The sequence below is a fragment of the Centroberyx gerrardi genome, chromosome 16, assembly GCF_048128805.1.
Source record: "Centroberyx gerrardi isolate f3 chromosome 16, fCenGer3.hap1.cur.20231027, whole genome shotgun sequence".
NCBI classification, from domain to species: Eukaryota; Metazoa; Chordata; class Actinopteri; order Beryciformes; family Berycidae; genus Centroberyx; species Centroberyx gerrardi.
Genome location: NC_136012.1, coordinates 23,318,338 through 23,332,673, shown reverse-complemented (window position 1 = coordinate 23,332,673; position 14,336 = coordinate 23,318,338). Strand labels below are relative to the sequence as shown.

At 41.4% G+C, this 14,336-nt stretch overlaps 1 protein-coding gene across 1 annotated transcript in view; it reads right to left on the bottom strand.

Moving 5' to 3' along the window:
- rxfp1 (relaxin family peptide receptor 1) overlaps positions 1-14,336 on the bottom strand; it is an 82,995-nt gene that overhangs the window by 23,746 nt on the left and 44,913 nt on the right. Inside the window, exons 3-4 of the mRNA XM_071914885.2 lie at positions 12,249-12,332; positions 4,845-4,950 (exon numbers count right to left, since the gene is read on the bottom strand). Of these exons, the coding sequence (XP_071770986.2) occupies positions 4,845-4,950; positions 12,249-12,332 (190 nt within the window). The remainder of the gene's footprint in view (positions 1-4,844; positions 4,951-12,248; positions 12,333-14,336) is intronic.

Here is a 14,336-nt window from a genome sequence, read left to right as displayed (position 1 = left end):
CATGCTACAAAGCCTCTTAAAAATACATGACCACTGGCGTTGCCATAGAGTTTTCCAACCCATATCACCCTGTATGGCAGCAGTTGGGGTGTATTTACCAACTCCTAAATACAATCTGCATGCTCGGTTAAAGACAGCATTAACACAAGAGTAGCTTCTGTAACCCCAAACAGCAGCAGCATATGTCAGAATGGGTAAAACCAGAGATTCAAACAGTTTGGTAAAACATGTAAAAGGAAGGCCACCCATAGATTTACATTTGGCTACGATAGCACCCAGAGCTCTATTTGCATGCATTGCCAGATGCTTAACAGTTTTGTCAAAGTTTAGAAACTCTGTTAGGATCAGCCCCAAATATGTATACTCCTTAACGACTTCTAGTGGTGAAGGTCCACATGAAAATCCGAACAAAGTTAAGGGAGCTGATGGGTTCCTAAAATGCACCACCTTTGTTTTGTCAACATTTATGTTCAGTTTCCAATCCTGACACCAGCTATGGACAAGGTCTAACATCTCTCATTCTTTAGTCTCAGAAATTAAGACGATGTCATCTGCATATAAGAGGATGGATATTTTTTCCTTATCTATACAGACACCCTTACCTAAGGCTCTGATTGACATAGAAAGATAATTTATGTACATAGAAAACAGAATGGGGGATAAAATACAGCCTTGTTTTACTCCAATATCAACTGGGAACCAGTCTGTAAGACAGCCATTGACACGGACACGACACTTTTCATACATAGCAATAAGACAATTCAAGATGTTGCCATTTAGGCCCAGTAAGGACAGAGCAAGTTCCGGTCAATATGGTCAAAACCTTTAGAGAAATCAATGAAGGAGCAGAAAGTTGGTTTCTTTAGCTTCTTCCTAGAGTCTATAATTGTAGTTAAGGTGACCGGCAAACTCATTTTTCCAAGTCTCTAAAATATTTTTTTTGTCAGTCTGAATAGACCCATCAGGCCCCAGGACCTCCCAGGGGATGTGGTGGTGGCGTTTGCTACCAACACCAAGCTGGTTGACATGTCGCCAGAAGGCCCTTAGGTCAGAGCTCTTGAGTTCTTGAATATTCTCCTGCTGTAGTCTCCAGTGGCGCCTTTTAGCAGCTTGGACTGATCGGTCGAGCAGCCTCTGTGCGTCCCTCATTGCAGCTTTGGCCCGCACATTTACAGGACCAGGAGGGCAAGATGTCCATTCCTTCTCCGCTGAGCACAGACTGTTCCATAGCAAGGAATGTTCCTCTGTCCACCAGACTTTTTTAATCCTCTTCTTTTTGCTTGAGCGACCAGGTTGAATAGGGACATCCCTGTGGGGGATCTGTTCTCGCATTTCCTGTTTTACAATGTCACAAAACTGTGCATACACAGAGTCCACAGTAAGCTGATTAGCTGCCGAGGCCTCTAACTGTGCTACACAATCCTTCAGTGCTGCTTGATGTGTCACTTGACAAGAAATTGTCAGGAATACTGGACAGATTAAAAGTGGTAAACGAGACCCCCTGCTTTTCCCTCTGGTAGGCTGGCTGGGGGGGAGGTGTTGACAGTGCTGGGAGAGCCATGGAACATGTAAGACAGGAGTGGTCTGGGATTACCCGGGATGTATCAATAATAGACACACAGCCTGCCTGTGTAAAGAGGTCCCTGCTCCTAATTACATTAAAGTTACCAAACCAGTCCAAATTTTCATAGGGAACCAGTATATAATCAACAACTGATAACCCCTTGATTGACATACATGTAAAGTCATTATTTCAGTAGTTTCTCCCATGTAGAATACAACACTTTGCACTGATAAGAAACTGAATAAGCAGTTCACCATAAGAGTTTGATGAGACATCCACTATATTCCGTTCTCCAATGGCATCCACCCCCTTAATATAACCCTGAGCATTTGCACACCGGCTGTTGAAGTCACCCATTATGAAGAAAGGGCCAAGTTTCTGGAATCTGTAGACATTTGTCAGAAGGTTCTCATAGAAGTCTGCTGCATCCACCTGCCTGGTGGAGTTGGCTGGGGGTAGATAGCAGACAGCCACAGAGAGAACTTGGCTTATATGTAGGTGGGGTTTAGCAGTCAGTTTAATCCACAGGATACCTTCCACAGAGTCATCAAGAGTTTCACAATGATAGTCCATACATATTCGGTCACTAATAAATATGCCCACTCCGCCTGATCCAGAACGCGCCTGAAGATGAAGTTTGGTCCTGTTTTGTCCAAACCAGCTGTATCCAGGACCGGATGCAACATGAGTTCCAGTCAGATGCGTTTCTGCCACTCCTATTATATCCAAGCCAAGGTGGTGTATACACTGTGAACGTGTCTTATTATTGTCAGATGATATGACGGTGTTCCAGCTTTGTACGTTCCAAAACCCACATGAGACCTACCGCTGAGATCCAGCTTCGCCAGCCATGTTGTTATTACAACATGGCCCCCCTCCCCGGACAACGAGTTTATCAGTTCCCATTTCTTTTAAGACAGCAAAGAAGCTTGACTCGATAGCTCGCTGCTGTTGGGGGATGTCGTGATTAATGAACACCTTCTTGTACATCTTGTTTTTCTGTAGCATTGCCTTTTTGTCCATTACAGTTTTTTTGCGATCCTGACAGCTGAATTTGGCAATTATGACTCCCGGTCTATCTCTGTGTGATTGTTTCCTTTCTGCTGTCACACACTCTATATCTTTGATTTTCAACCCATCTTTAATTAGATAGTTCACAGAGTGTAGTGTGACTTCATTTTCTTTGTGTGGGAGATTTCTAATTACCACATTCGGCGCAATGTCTCCTACGCCACCAGATTCACCTGCCGCACTAGGACCCCCGTTTTCTAAAACTTTCAGTCGTGCATCAAGTTCACCAACCTCGGAGTCCAACAGAGATTCTTCCATGATCGCCTCCAGGTTAGAGACGCGGGTGAATAAGTCCACAATGTCTTCCTTAAATTCTTGTCGAATAAGCTCCATCTTCTCTCTGATGGCGTGATGTGTCCTCCAAACTTTTAATGTTTTTGGAGATTCTCCGTTCCGTGCTTTCGATTGCTTGTAGGATGTCATCATGGTTATTTGATTCATCCTCTGCTTTGTTTGCACTTGAGCGCAGGGACATTGTTTGTTGTCAACCGGCATCTTAACTAATTACTTGTTTAAAAAACAAAACAGAAAAACAATAAGACGTGCCAACGGTTCAATCACAGCCACCTATTAACATTCACACTTTATCTATTTCAAGATAAAAACATTTGCCGAGAGATCCAGGAGATCGAGGAGATGCAAACCAGGAAGTCACAGTGTATGTCTGGTAATATAGTTTTTATGATTATTATAAGTGGGTGTCCCTGCAGGAGTAATAGTTACCTAGCAAATAACCTACTGTTTCAATTCTTGTACCGCCTGGATCGATGGTAAGTGATTCATAAATTACAAATACATTGTGTGGTAGATGTATTCCACAAATTTGAGGCAATGATACCCCACTACGTAATTTATGGGAGTAATAAAGTAATACAGTAGCCTCACAAGCCAGACGAGTGTCGTGAGTTGATCACACTACAAGACGCGTCTGGCCTCCTGCCCGGTAGGAGGCTATAGGAATATGTTCTGGTGTTCCAAGCAATTGCTGGATTAAAAGAGCCGTATAACCAGCGGTGGGGGCAGCATCGCCCTTTAGATTCGATTAGATGAAAAGTTATTGATCCCTGAACGAAATTAGGTGAATGCAGCAGGGAAAAAGACAAATAGAATATGAGCACACAAACAGAATATAAAATAAGAAATACAGGGATGAGATAGTGTATTTCAGCACAGTCTGGTGCCAAGAAAATTAGAAATATAGAGAATATAGTGGGAAAGAGTGCAGGAGCTGCTCCGTCTGGTGTCACAAAGATATGAGAGTTTGGGCTGTTTTTCTGTACTGTGGGTACCGCTGTGTGGTGTGTCCCTGGATTACCACGCTCGCCCAGAAAATTATTTTTCGCCTGGATGACTAACTGATATTACCAATGTGCATGGGTAAAATCAAATTACCGGCCTCCCCTGGTAAAACTAATGCCGTCTAAAGAGGGCTTATGTCCTTTTCTTTTCTTATTTCCTTCTGTTTTCTTATTTTAAAAATAAATGATAGGTGAACTACAAATGTCGCCGCATTTGCTTCATAAAAAATGGTCTGATCTCACCAACAGAGAAGTATTTGGCAGTGAGTTCAATGAAGAGGGAGCAGACTGTAGAATGTAATATAGCATAAACATGCCCTTATTTAAATGATACTGTGCCAAAGAGAAAACACACACACCGTGCAACAGACGATGGAGAGAGGCCAACCTGCTTTATATTTATGTTCACATCACAGGTGATGCAATAATCCTGGCAGGATGTGTAAAGATTGACAGACGGTAATGTACTGTCATCCAACATTAATGAACCATATCATGATGAAATTACGTTCTCATCCTGTACGTGTTAGGAATACAAAACAGCACTTTTGTGTCTTTTATCATACAAACTAGATGTGACAAACCTGATGTGTGATGCTGTGATGCTGCCTCCACTGACAAGCTTTCAAGCACATACTCACTGCCTGAGTCTGAAAGGGCTGCATTAGTTACTCACACTCCCCAATAGAGCTTCATCTTCAATGCTGACTACAGGTCAGTAAGTCAGTTATCCTCTGGGCAATGACAGGCTCTCACAGTGGGGGGGCGGGGGGGGGGGGGGGGGTTTGTTTGCCACACTGACTTCTCACACTCAAATACTGTGACAGAACCAGGATGGAAGCTTTCCAGGGATCGCTAGAGCTTTATTGTGTTAAAAAAAAAAAGGGGAGAGGGGGGGATTTTTTACTCACATCATGGTGACATTCACCGCCACCACAGGGACATCTTGAAGATGGGCGCCGTCACAGTCAAGCTCCAGGTCTCGGCACTGGCACAGCTCAGGAACAACACCCAGCACTGGAGAGGTGGGAGGAGGAGGGAGGAGGAGGAGGAGGGAGGGGGGGGGGGGGGGGGAGCATATCAGGGACCTAGTCAATCAACTGGCCAAACTGTCAAGACAGGAACCATCAGGAGAGGAATGGCTTTAATGGCAACCTGCTGAAAGAGACTGGAAGCACAGAGATTAAAGCAGCAAAGAGAAAATGAAAAAGAGGCAGGGAAATAATTAAGGAAAGATCCTGGTCAATCAAGATCTGGGATCTTGGTCTTGTCCCTGTGCATAATATGATGAACCCAAGCAGTTCAGAGGCCATCCTGGCTCCAGTGAAAGCATCTTATATTTGAGGACACATCAGAATTTGCCACAGAGGGCAGTTAATGAGAGGCTACCTTTTGAGGGGCAAACACATTTCAAGAAAAAGATGATTACATATTTGATCCATGTTGAGTTTAACTGCCATCTCAGATCATTGGATGTTTTTAAAGTCACTGCTGATTGTGGCCAGTAATGAGTCTGGAAGAATATATATCTGATTAGTGAATAGTGACATAAATCACATCCAAAGTGTGTGTGTGTGTGTGTGTGTGCGTCTGTGTAATAAATACCCAATGGCGATGCGTAGATGTTTGAAGTAGAGTAGATTTATCTAAAGGATTGTGGTTATAGTTTTATACTGGAGTACCTGGACACTCCAGTATAAAACTGCTCCAAGTTACCAATTATTGTGATCACTTGAGTTTCCCTTGTTTTCAGGATTTTGACAGATGCAAACATTTCATTCAGAAATATTTTTCTGGAATTAATTAACTTTTCATACCTGAAGGTGTTCATTATCTGAAGTATCCATATAAACGCTTAATAGAAAATATGGGTGTTTTCACGCTCACTTTTTGGCTCATTTCCTTAATCACATCTCAGTTTTACCTTACCAATAGGCCACTTCCCATAAAATAGTTTTATTGCTATGATTCTGGACGGGTCCTTTTAACTGAAAGGTCATTTGCTGCTGGGGTCAGAGGTCAGCAGGAACTAGACAAAAACAAGCCAAACACTTGATCTGTGTGTCTGAGTTCTGCATTGTATCTGCTGATCTGAGGGCTGTTTTGCTATATTGAATTTGAAAATGGTTTAATATGAAAGTAAAATATGCTATCTGGTAGACACTTATTTATACCAACATTGCAGTGTGTTTTGTATGGATGACCCAAGTGGAAAGAAATCTGTAACCCTGGCAGGCTTCGTGCCATCCTCTAGTTGCTAAGCTGTACAGAACCTCACACAAGCTCCAACATCAGTGTGCTGACAGCAGTAGTAAGAGGTTTTAGAAACGATAATAGAAAAAAGATGTCCTAGTAATAGACAATTATGTGTAGGGTACAATTTTACAACTGTCAATTCCAATTTTGACAACATTTTTCTCTCTGAATGCATGGTCCAAATGCCTCTAGTCGGGGAACTTGCTGCCAGTTATCCAAGTTATTACCTGAAAAGAAGAAGAAAGTTGTTTCTCCAGCAGAAAGTAAGGAAAGTTGCATTTGTACACATACATTTGCAACGTGCAGATATATTTGCAATGAGGGATAATGGTTTGGTAATTGAAAATATCTGTCTCTGGCATATTTTATGGAGTTTCAAACTGAGCAACAGCCGATGAACAGCAAAAAGGAAAACAGATTGGAATGTCAGAATGGCCTCCTGGTTAGAGAGACTGTCCTAAAACCAGAAGGTCACGGGTTTGATTCCCACACCAACCAATGTGTCAATCAACAGCCATGTCAAGTCAAAGTGTCCTTGAGCAAAATACTGATCCCCTGCTGCTCATTTCTCTGGATAGGAGCAGCAGGGGGTCAGTATTTTGATCAGCTACACGCCTAACATGTGAATAAAACAAGTGGTGTACTGAATATTTATAGATTTCTTTATGCAGCTCGTCCCTTTGTAGTAAGTGCTGATTATTGTGAATGTGCTGTGAATACATTCGTTCCATTCATTTAAGGGAATGACTGAATCTTCTTTTGATATTGAATGAACAAAGCACTCACTATCACTGTGTAATTATCTTTGTCAGCTCAACAACAGTTGAGGAAGGCCACATCAACAGAGTTGATTGAAAAAGGCAGGACAATTTATAACCGTGAATAAGACCTGCCACCACATTAAATCTCACAAAAATTAAAAGGGCATGGCTGCCTTTGGATATGAAGAACGCTGTGAAGGAATTTCATACATGGCATAAAGTCTGAACCCCAATGTAAAGGAGACGGCAGCTCCTTCCTGCCCGGCCCGTATGGAACTGGAGATATTTCCTCTTCTCAAGCTAAACAAGACTTGGTCAAAACCTAGTATATGGCTGGACCGTGTATGGGTGTGCCACGTGCCACGGCCGACCAATGGTGTAACTAACTCTGCTGTAGACTGTTAATATACAGAATAATAGTCCATACATCCATCCTGATCTCCGTTCCAGCGCGTCCCGTCTCCTCACTCCACCGCGCCCACAGCCGCATTGATCCTCCCGATCCAAGCCCCGGTCGCGCTGGTACCCATCGGTGCCGAAAACGACACCCGGTGACGCATCGGCGTTGGGACCCCCGCCGAAATCTCGGCCGGATCACCGGGAACAAATCGGCGCCCAGCTATCGGCACTGGGCGGAACCGTGCCCCCGGGAAACTCCGGGAAGCGTCAGCAGTAAGCCCTCGGCGCCGAAACCTCCATGCTTGTCTGTGTCTCTCTCTCCGCCGACAGAACAGAGGGCTGTCAGGTGGACTGAGCTCGCGCATATGCATCGAAATAAACGGCGATATAATTGCATAGATTCTACTTTAGCTTCAGTTAGCTTCAGCTTACATGCATGATATTGGTCAGCCTGCTTACTGTGTGGATGAAACGGGCTCCCGATCTCAGCGGAGAAACAAGATGAAAACGAAACTTAAATTTCTGGCTCTGTGATCCTATAGAGACAGTGCATAAAATAGGCCACGCCCATCGTGGGGGAAACCTCTGCACCGCTTTCCATTCACCTTGTGTGACTGAATGTACATCATTGTCATTATTCGCCAAATTAAACATGCCTAAAAGCTGTTGTGTGGTGGGCTTCACAGCCAACAAACTTCAAAACCGTGAATTACAGTTTTTTGTGCTCCCGAGTAAAACAAGGGAGCCGTTGAGAAGAAAAATGGAGATCTAGGCCGTAAGGAGAGAGGCGCTGACAGTGGTACATGGTAGAAGAGAGGGGGAAACTTTGGGACCCTGAGACTAATACACTTATAATGTGGCTAATATTTTGTCACTGGTCAGTAACTTACCAGTAATTACCTAGTTATATTCTTGTAAGATAACCTGAATGTTAAAATGTGTTTAAAAGCTACCATGCTGTCCTAACATTAGGTTGCTACTAAGCTAACATTACTGAGCTAATTCCTCTCTATAAAACAGATGAGTTGTGTTCATGTGTGGGTCTCAGGATTCTGATTAGAACCAGATTAGAACCATGGATGTATTAAACTATGGATGAGGCATTCAAAGATGGCGGCCCATTCATTTCAATGAAAGTTGCTCACCCAGCGCATCCATGGATGTGGTTCTAATCTGGTTCTAATCAGAATTGCAGACTGCACAGATGTAACGCAAATCACACCCTCGAATCTACGCTCATGTGATTGGCTGAAAAGGAAGGAGACATCTGATTGGCTACAGGTAATTCCCTGTTGAAAAAAATGCATTTGTGAATCGAGCCGCGGCAGGGGAGTCTCAAAACACCCAGACACAAATGCAGTGAAGTTCACAAATGACAAGCAGTTTGTAAATGCAGATTCAACAGTTTGTATATAAATGTAACAACATCCAAATATGTTTTTCATGAAAATTGCAAATACTTTTAAATACATATATTTGTGGATTTCTACTACATTTATTTAAAACAAGAAATATTTGTTTGTGCATCAGAAATACATTTGTGAACCTTATTTTTTTATATGGGGATTTTTTTTACATTTATATAAATCCCAAAATACATTTGTGAATCCTTCTGTGTGCATGTGGATTTTTTTTTACATTTATATAAATCCCGAAATACATTTGTGAATCCTTCTGTGTGCATTCATTCCTATTGAGACTGATCTGACTCCATACAGTAGAGCCTGTAGGAGACAATTGAATCCAGAATGACTTACAATAAGCTGAAAATGCTGGATCACCAAAATTATATGCAAACAATATAAGAGAGTAGGAAGGGTTTTTTGTTTGGGAAACATCACTTTTACATGTATTTAGAAATAAATAAGTCTTAAGTCCTCAGGTTTGTGTAAAATATATATTTTATGAATCAAATGTCCCAGCTGATTACACACAGGGAACATTACACAAGAAATGGCACAAACATTACACAAAATAAATAAGCCGGTGACATTCACATCAAAGGAAACCACAGGCAAACAGAAGGCATGGGCTGAGCATTAGTGTCCATTTCCAGGGCATGTGGCTAGAGAGTGTCTTTGTTGATGATAAATCTATGTCAAAGGCAGCCTATGTAAGATTTTCACTTTAATCTAATTTAATCTATCTTCTCGGTATCAAAAGATATGGTGGAGGGAGGAACATCTATTCATTCCCCATTTGATTTGCTGTTATCTCCTGTATTCAGCTCAATATATTTTTGATGTATCCGGGTAAATGAAGGAATTCTCCATGAATGGAAACGTAGGCGATGACACGCCAACCACAAGGAGAGGAGGATGATGGGTTGAACTTCTATGGAATTAGTTTTTGGTTGTTTTGAATGCTGATGGAGGGCTGGAAGAAACTGAGGTGATTGCTATTGCAAAATGTGCTAGCTCAAATCACAGGGGAGGGAGGCATCTGCATAATCCAAAAAACAAAATAGCATTTGGTCACACAGCAAATCATTATTTCAATATGGCAGGTGACAATTCAGAGCCCACATAAAACACAATTTCAAGCTCATTGCCCCTATGCTTTTCTGGGCACTCCAATTAATAAAAAGTGCAGGTAATTATTCTAGGGTAAGTAGTGTAATTTGCCCTGATAACAGCAGTTGCTGTCATGAGAGAGCATTTGGAAAGCTAACTTGTCCACAAACAGAATAGTATCAATTTATCAGTTCTATAAAAACATTGTTCTCCTAATCAAAGCCGTTTCCAGTTGTCATGAGCAAATCAGCTGGCTGGACACATCTTCTGTCCTCTGGCTATCAGACTTTAATGTGTGGCACTAGGGAATCTCACACACTCTCAGTTCAAGGGTTTTATCTTGGTAACACAAAGTTCAGTGTGTGTGTTTTTTTTACTGTACACATTCAGAGGGTGGCATAAACTCTGAAGGAACACACTGCGGTTGTTAGCTGTGAAACTACTGAAATGTTGTCAGTGAGGAAGTCAAGAAACATGAGACTTACTCAGGTGAAAACTTTAAACTTCACCGCGAGTAGAAAACTTTATGGCATAGCTAATGTGATGTGATGTTTAGGATTTCTCTCTTTAAGTCAACACAAAGTAAATTGAAACTGCAATTAAGTCAACAATTAGGCCACGCATTCTTCATCTTTATACAGATTGAATCTGACCTTGATGGAAAACCTAATTGAGACTCTGGTTAAGATCTTATTTGTGTTAAACTGTTTATGTGCACATTTGATTCCCTGTGATTGAGTCTCCCTGTTGCCAAGAGTAAACCACTTAACAGAATATCCCTGTTACCTGTGAGCTACCCCCTCACTCTTTGACTGAGCAATATTAGATTAGTACATGGGAAAGAAGTGATGATCCCAGTAGAACTCTTTGCAATCTTCTTGATGCTTCTGATAAATAGCCTGATGTTGCAGGCAATTACGCTTTTCACTTCAGTAATCACAAATGTCAAGAAATGTCAAGAACATCAGGTTGAGTTGCTGCTGGAAATGCACTCTCCACTAGAAATGTACTGATGATGCCCACACAGAATACCAAAGTACCATTTTCATCCATATCACAATTATGGATGAAAGGCAGGACCGGTGGAAGAGGGTGGATATGCTTGAGTTTAAAGGGCGCACTCGTGTAAAGGTTCCCAGTCGGGATGTGATGTACTGGCTGGGTGGAGTTTGTGCTCATTTTACACCAGACTCCCCCGGGACACCGGCCCGCCAGACTGATGAGTAAGGACGGCTCAAATCAGCGGCCAAGTCCCGTATAAACTGGACTAGGCAACTTCACACATTGCCTAGTCCAGTTTAACTCATATGCAAATTATGAGAAACCCGGTTAAGATGCCTGGCTTACCCCCATATTAAATGGGTTACTGTGGCATGTAAACATCTCACTCTTTTCACTTGCCAACTGCACAAACTCTGACTCACAGGGTATTATGGGTAAATTTTTCAAGCAACAGAAAACATGGCAGTGAGCAGTACTCACCTATTACTATTGGGATGATCATTTCTTTCCCTTTCCTTTTCTTTCTAATTTATTTTTTTGTATTAGAAATAACATACATTTCAGTCAAATAGGAGGGGAGTAGCTGGCGTCTTTTTCATTCTTTTTTTTTTTGCTGACAGACAACCTTTCTATGTGTGGGTGAGGCACTACAGGGAGACAGCAGTATCTGATTTATTCATGGCAACAGAAGGGTAGCAAAGGTGCCTGTAAACAGCTAAATGCAAATAAGACCTTAACCGGAGTTTCTTTACTCTTGACCTCCTGTCCGATGCTTGAACCCTGCCCTCTTGCCACAATGGTATATGGCAGAAAAAAAATATTCTTCTAGCTTAAAAACCATGAGGCTCAGTTCCATGTACACCAGAACCATGCTGACTAGTTTTGAAGCTTTTAAGTAACAATCGGTGACATTTTCATATAAATAAATGTCCATTTTGCGACTCTTGATCGCCCATTTGATATAACGCAATGGCGATTCAACCTATATCAAGACTATGAGGGCTTTTACGTTTATTGTTCTAAACACTCGGTGACTGGTAGATTCTCTGGCGCACAGAAAGTGATGCATTTGATGTTTCTGGGAGCAGCGGTTTGTTTGGAATAAACAGAAGAAGAACTGGGTAGTTAGCATGAGCAGTGATAGCCACCATGGCTGAACAGACAAAGAAAAGACCACCTACAGAAACTCAAACTAAATCAACAGAAAATCCAAGCTCTGCTCACGCTGTTTGATTGACAGGGAAGTGCAGTGCAGAAACACAACAGCAACGAGCGCTTAAGCACCAAAGATGTCAAAAAAACAAAACAAAAACAACAACACAAGAATCTTGCGGATTAATACCAATATAAATTTGCAGTTTAAAACAAGAATGGCAATACTTACAGCATGCATTGGACTTGGTCCCAGTGTTATAGTTAGGCATTCCAAAATACTTGTCGAAAAGATGGGGCCATCCATTGTTGTCTCCTGGAGAAGAAAATGACACATCGGGAATCAGAAAACTGCAACCCACCATTTGTTCACCACAGCTATATCTTTTCATTGGATTTGTGAATAACAGCTTTCAACTATAATTCGAGGAACTGTAGCTGTCTGTTTCTGCCAAAGCAATTTGTCTCTGTTCTTCCATAAATCACCAGGTGCTACGTATCGATCATCCCTAACATTGGGGATACATAAACACACTGTTTGGCAAACCTTCACCTGCATAGATCTGTTCAACATGGTTTTTAAATCTTGATAGGAGACATTATGTGAGCAGGGAAGTATGTCATGTTCAGCAGAATACAATCGCTGACATAAATAGAGCTAGTACTTTCAATCACTAAGCCACCGTGGTTTCATCAATCATCACATCTCACACATTTGAAGCATTCAGAATTAATTCTGTGCTTATGGTGCAATGCAGAAACATCACCCTCAACAGCCATCTGAAATACAGTCATTTTCTTTAAATCAATAATATTTACTTGTCTTTTTCTGCATCATCTGTCATACATTTGAAAAGTTTAGAATGAACTTCATGCTTGTGGCGTAGTGTACAAACAACAACCTCAACTGCACATGAAATGTAGTGATTTACTACAAACCAATATTGTGTTTTACTTGCAATGGGTTTTTTGCATGAGGTTTTCATGGCTGAGCCCGTTGGTCTAGTGGAGCATACAGGGGGATGGTCAAAATAACGGAAACACCTAACAATATATGAATATCAAATGCCTAATAAGGAGTAGGGCCACCGATTGCCTCCAGAACAGCTTCAGTCCTCCATGGATTGCTGTGATACAGCAATGAACTGTGTGTATAGTGTTGTCACAATAACTGAAATTTCAATACTACTTCAATACCATTACAAAAGATTGAATTCAATGCTGAATTTTATAAGCATTCAATACTTTCACCAAATGTGCTCTGCAAGCTGAAATTCCATTTAAAAATCACTTCAGAGGGCGTTTACATGCAGATTGGAATAGTTAAAAGAAGGACTGGAATAGACATAAGGCTTGTTTGAGATGACAGTTTTGACCAGCGCCTTGTGTGGTCCCTTGCATGATGGCTAGAAATGTTGCCCGACTTGCTTAAAAATCTCACAGTACTGAGGCAGACGCAGTCTTTGGAGCGAGGTGCTGCAGCTGCTCTCCACCATCTGCACAACTCCAAGAATGATGGGAAACTGAGCGCTCATTGACTCATCAAAGAAATGAAGAGACTTCAGTTTTTATATCTATTCCAAGACGTTACTCCATGAGCCGCCAAGCAGCAAGCAAATGATTTTATTAGTATGTTTTGGGATGTATACCATTTTACACTCCAGAAATATTATGCATTTTCCATAAATGCACCTCTCTGCAGTTCCATGCCAACATCAAAATGAAATGGCTTAAATCCACTGGGGAGTATTATGGTCTGGGTATTCACAAGCTTATATCCATATACTGACAAAATTAACATACTTGATTCAAATCAATTTGCTGTGAGATGCTATAAGCCAGTATTTCTAGCAATGCTCATATAGGCTGCCCTCAAATAAAAGCCAAACCAAAATGAACTGCTGAACATCGTTGGTCTGTTATTAATGGTCTAGCTGCTGTTTGGCCTAAAATTCCAAGATGCAATTTTCTACATTCAACCTTGTTTTAATATCCCATACAATAGTGTCTGCTGAGTAATTCTGTTTTGCACCAAAGTTTTTCAATCACACTGAATGCAATCATGTACTCAATGTACTAAATGTACTAAATGTATATTAATTCAAAAAGAACATGTATTTTCTACTCAACAGAATTGGGTAATTTCCTATTTCTACCTCATAATACATGCAAAAGAAGAATATTCTCACGAATCAATTGTAGAAGCAATCATAGCTTTTTACATTATCAGCAAGTTGCAACAGCAAACCTGTATAACTTATTCATGCTCATGAAGTTGGACATATTGTTACATGATAGCCTACTCAGTGAATCACACTTG